The sequence below is a fragment of the Octodon degus genome, unplaced genomic scaffold, assembly GCF_000260255.1.
Source record: "Octodon degus isolate 3935 unplaced genomic scaffold, OctDeg1.0 scaffold00158, whole genome shotgun sequence".
Lineage (NCBI taxonomy): Eukaryota > Metazoa > Chordata > Mammalia > Rodentia > Octodontidae > Octodon > Octodon degus.
In genome coordinates, this window is record NW_004524734.1 from 2,974,427 (window position 1) to 2,980,080 (window position 5,654).

General features: G+C 39.6%; 1 protein-coding gene across 2 annotated transcripts in view; it reads right to left on the reverse strand.

The window, feature by feature from the left end:
• Smim14 (small integral membrane protein 14) overlaps nt 1-5,654 on the reverse strand; it is a 76,047-nt gene that overhangs the window by 48,498 nt on the left and 21,895 nt on the right. For both annotated transcript variants that reach the window (XM_023702794.1, XM_004642642.2), the window contains one exon: nt 1,926-2,035. In XM_023702794.1, coding sequence (XP_023558562.1) covers nt 1,926-2,000 — 75 coding nt within the window. In that variant the 5' untranslated portion in view covers nt 2,001-2,035. The remainder of the gene's footprint in view (nt 1-1,925; nt 2,036-5,654) is intronic.

Consider the following 5,654-nt stretch of genomic DNA (forward strand, 5'->3'; position numbering starts at 1 on the left):
AGGCCCTAGATTGAATCCCTAACATTGAGGGTGGGTACTTTATTGCTAGTAATGGTTAGATTTTTTCCTTTTACATTAAAAAGTACAGTGTATAATATTTAAGCTCATAAGCCACCTAAATCCTTTTTTTTTTTTTTTTTTTTTTACCAGGGATCAAACTCAGGTCCTTCAGCTATCTTCCTGGCAACCACCTAAATCTTTTTGTTTGTTTGTTTTTGGTGGTACCAGGAATTGAACTCAGGACCTTGAACTTGCCAGGCAAACACTTATTCCACTGAGCTATCTCCCCAGTCCCACCTTATAAGTTAAATCTGACTACAACTGATTCAGTGAGACTACTTAAATACTGTTGTTGAGAAGTCTACCATGGAGCATGCCTGTAATCCCAGCACTTATGGGAGGCTGAAACAAGATTACTGTGAGTTTAAGGCTAGCCTAAGCTACAGAGTTCAAGGCCAGCCAAGTTATAAAGACCCTGTCTCAAACAAACAAACAAACAAACAAACAAGGAAAAACATACCTTAGTTAAGTAATTTATTTACATTTGGAAACACTAAGATTTTTACAATTGTGCCAGATGTTAGAGAATGATCTGAAGTGAAAATACAGCAGTTTAGCAAGCAAATAAGTTCTGTGTTACTAAAAAAATTTCTTAATAGTAATGTACAGAGGTCTGTCACAAATATATTTTCTAGGGGCTGGGGAAGATAGCTCGACAGTCTAAGTGCCCGCCTTGCAAGTGCAGAGACCTGAGTTTGATCCCTGGTATTGTATGCCATGCTGAGCCAGGAACCCCAGCGCACCATGTTGGCCACTGAAACCAGGTGTGGTAGCTTACACCTGTAATTCAGCATTGGGGAGGCTAAGACAGGTGCATCACTAAGAGTCTGAACTGTGTAGCAAGATCCTGTATCAAAAGAATAAAAATACATACCAAAAAAAAAATATATATATATAGAGAGAGAGACACACACACACACACACACAGACAAGGTCTTACTATGTAGTTCAGGCTGGCCTTGAATTTATATTGGAATTACAGGTATAAGCTGCCAAGCCAGGATGATGGCAATTTTTTAAAAATTAATTTTATTGGTATACTTTTGACATACATAACGATCATATTCTTCACAGGGAATTTTTACCTGCACATAATAATCTTAATTCTTTTTTCCTACTCCCCTCTCTTCCTTTCAATCTTTCTTCCTCTCTCCCTTTCATAAAACTTTGTCTCTATCATTTTCCTTCCATTCTCTTTTATATTTTATCCCTATTTCCCCTTCCCACTGGTTCCCCTTTCCCTTTGAACATGTTCTTCCTACTTCCCAATAGCTAACATCCATTTTGGTCTTTACCTTTTGGGTTTCTCACACAAGAGAAACAATTTTTTTTTATTTTTTATTTTTTGGTACTGAGAATCAAACTCAGGACCTCATGCTTGCCAGGCAAGAACCTGTGCCACTGAGCTACATCCTCAGCCCAACAATGTGGTATTTAAACATATACGTCTGATTTGTTTCATTTAAAATTACATTATCAAGGTATAATGTGGGCAAATTTTATCAATATAAATCTACATAAAAAGTCATCAGATTTCATCTACAATAAAAGAAGGCTGGCAAATACTTTTTTGTGTGTGTGTGTGGCCTCAGGATGCCTTCAGGGTATGTCTGGTTTGGCTTGCAGATCTGTGGATCAAACCACAGCATCCTGAGCCTGACTGCTTTGTGTAAGCAGACACTTAAACAACTAAGCTAATGGGCAGGCCCCTTGGCAAATACTTTAAGACTTAACCTACTGTGTAATTTTATGATAAAATACATTTCAGTGACCATCAGATGAAAATCTTCCAGTAACAGTCTCAGAAAAACAGGACAGAAGGAAAAACAGATCGGTTCTCCACAGGCCCGTGCTATTCCACTTACCAGATTAATCAGCCTTCTCATCGAATGTTCATGAGAACAAACACATTCACAGGGATCAAATCCTCCTTCTGCCATGATTGCCCAGTTTGATTTTACTTGACTGTTTAAATCTATGAGGAAGAGAAAAACAAGACTCCTATTTACTCTTTCTCTTAAGCTATGAAAAATTCATATATTGTGTAATTTTTAACAGTTCTCTTAACTATGTATATTCATATGTATCAATGACCTATACACTACCTATGACTGTACTATTCTACTATGAAATATGAATTTATCAAATGAATTATGAATCTATGAATGGCTTCTGCCATTAGACCAATTGCCTATAAATGCAAATGTCTTCAGATGCAATTAACTGGCTCCATTTATGATGAAGATCCTTGAGAGATGGGAAAACAAACAAAGTCAGCACTATGACTAAACCAGTAGGAGAATGATGTGAGAACAGAGGTCAGGACCAAAGTCACATACCGTCTGTTGCCCCCACACAAACTGGTGACTGAATTCAGCATGTCCATACTGAGATCTATTACCAGTCCTACTTTGCCCCTTTCTTGAAACAGGATTGCACCATTGCTAAGTTGTCCAGTGTCCTGCCTCAGCCTCTGGAGTGCTAGAATTACATATGCGGATCAATGTGCTCAAGTCATATAGACAGGGGCTTTCAGGACACATCGAGATTAGATCTTTACCCAACGAGCAATGTGAAGCCCATGAAGAGTTTTATCCAGATGTTTTCTGAAAAGATCTTCTTGACTGCTCTATGGCAAATTAACGGAGAAGCCAGAGTACATAAAGGAACCAGTTAAAATGTTCAACAGGTCAGTGATAATGTGCATTTGTAGAAAGTCCATGAGGGCTGGGGATGCAGCCCAGTAACAGAACCACCTTGGACTTCTAAGTATCACACACACACAACACACTTACAAATTTATGTATGTATGTGTATGTTAGGGCTATTTCCTTAATTTTCTGAAAAATCAGTATGAAGAGGGTAGACTGCTTGCCTAGCATGTATGAGACCCTGGATTCAAATCCCACTACTGCCAAAAAAAAAAAAGCAATACCAATATAACAAAAAATGAGCAAAGATCACATTCACAAGAATATACAAAATCAAGAACTAAACCAAAAAATGGGAGTATAAGTCAAAATATCACTGGACCAGGGTTTGATGCTCAGTACAAAAAAAACCTCAAAAAACATTGTTTATGGATCTAATAAAATCTAGAATTTATTTTCTTTTTGAGACAGGGTCTCTATATGCAATTCAGGCTGGCCTCGAGCTCACTTTGTAGCCTAGGCTGGTCTCAAACTCACAACAAGGATCAGTCAGTGCTGGGATCATAGGCATGCACCACCAAACCCCACTCTGACTTACTTATTTTTTGCAGAACTGGGGATTGAACTCAGGCCCTTGCACTTGCCAGGGAAGCGCTTATTCTACTGAGCCATCTCCCCAGCCTCTTGACTTTTTTTAAAAAATACTGCTGTTTTGAAGTTTCTTTTTAATCCATTTGATTAAGAAAAAGAGATCTCACCTCCTCTCCTCAGAACATCATGTAAGAACAGAAACCTCTTAGTCACTCATTTCCAAACACCTCCCTCATTGTTTTGGCTCTGGCACTCATTGAATAAATATTTACTGAATCCGTGACAATGTTTATCTTCTCTGTATCTACATATGTTGGAACATGTAAATGAACTGCAATTTTAAATCACACTGCAGTCCTGATTAGCCTCTAGTAAATGCAGCTATGTTTCTGTGGAACTTTCCTTGCGTAAAGTTGAGAACTTTTCAAATACTGCACAGGTTCCAATTAACAGTTTCCATTTTAAAAATCTCTTTAAAGAATAACACAATGGATCCCATTGATTAGGACCCAGAGCAAGTGTCCAATGCACACCAGAACCTAAAGCCCTAGGCAAAATAAATCTTCACCCAATCCAGCCCCATATGGAGCACCTTGGTCTCCAGTGGCAATAGCAGCTGCTTGCCCAGGACCGGCCAGAACAGGTCACTGAATCAAAGTAATTCAAAACGCTTTTGCCTTTCCTGTTTCTTAGCGTTGCTCATTTTCTTTATATTCCTAATTTATTGAATGGTTCTAACATCAAAGTCATGAACTTGACCCTTGAAGACAACTAGCACTATTATTTGTTTTTTAAAAATACACAATAGGAGTCAGGCATGGTGGCATAAATCTGTGATCCTGTACCAGTTACTCCAAGTTTTCTTGGAGGGTGAGGGAGGAGGACTGCAGCAAGCTCAAGGCCAGCATACATTATAAAGTGAGACCCTGTTTCAAAAATAAAGTCACCGCAGTCTTAAATCATAAAAACCATGAATAGGCATTGAAAAAACTCAAAATGAAAAATCATTCAGAGGGGCTAGAAATGAGAGATGTAGCTAACCCGCAGCTAGCTTTTGTGAGGACCTGGGTTTGACCTCCTCAGCACAGCAAAAGGCAATCAACATCATAGGGCTAGAATAAATGATATTGGCTATGAGTTCATAATGAACTTGGATGATGGGGACTGAAGAATTCTTACACTTCTCAATGTTTTGTCTTTTTTACTGGGAATTAAACTCAGGACCTCACATTTGCCAGGCAGGCATTGTGCCACTGAGTTATATCCCTTGCCTTTCTCAATTTTAGTTGCTTTTTTTTTTTTTTTTGCGGAACTGGGAATTGAACTCAGGCCCTTGCGCTTGCCAAGGAAGCGCATATTCCACTGAGCCATCTCCCAGGCCCTACCTTTCTCAATTTTATATTTCTAAATTTTCTGTAACATTTATGTGAGCATGTTCCTCATTAATACTTGCAACAATAATCTGACTCTAGGTATACCAAACAATAGCACTTAATAGTGACTTATAGGGCATTTAAGGGGAAACTAAGTGTGCACTTTTTTTTGGAACCAGGGATTGAACTCAAGCCCTTGTGCTTGCCAGGGAAGTGCTTATTCTACTGAGCACTCTCCCCAGCTCCTAAGTGCACATTTCTAAAGGTCTCAAAGCCATTCATGCCTAAACCATTTGTAGTCAAGGTCATGAAATGATGGTAGAGAGGGTGACAGCAGTTCCTGTATGTGCAGAGCCAGCTCATTTCCTGTCTCCTTTGCAACTAAGGTGACCTTTCCTGGTAGCGTTAGCAACAATAAATTAGTTAAGTCCTCTTGCTTCTTTATGTGGTGAGGGAATCTTTCAGAGCTCTTAATTTATCATCAGCTGTTAGAGCCTCACACACTTTAGGTTAATCGTGCACAGGCATAATCCCAGCACTCTAGAGAATTAAGGACTGCAAGTTCCAACTCAGCATGGGCAATTGAGCAAGACCCTATCTTAAAATAAAAGGAGCTGAAGATATAGTTCAGTGCCAAGTTCCTGGTTTAATCCCCAGTACAGCAAAAAGCACTGCTGCTTTCAGCACCACCACCACCACCACACCACAAAAATAGCAACTCATTTAGGTGTTTTTATGTTTATCTTTTTGTATTTTTAGGGAAGGGTCTACAGGGTGTTCAGGATCCACTACTAGATCAGACTCAGTGATCCTCCTGTTTACAGCCTCCAAGAGCTGGGATTACAGACACAGGCTGCCAAGCCCAGTCTCAATTGCGTCTCAGTATGCAGTTGAGTATAGCCCTGGGGGCAGGGCCGGCACCTGGGGGCGGGGCCGGCAAGGCAGAATTATGCTTATAGGTAAACTGGAGTCCTTAAAA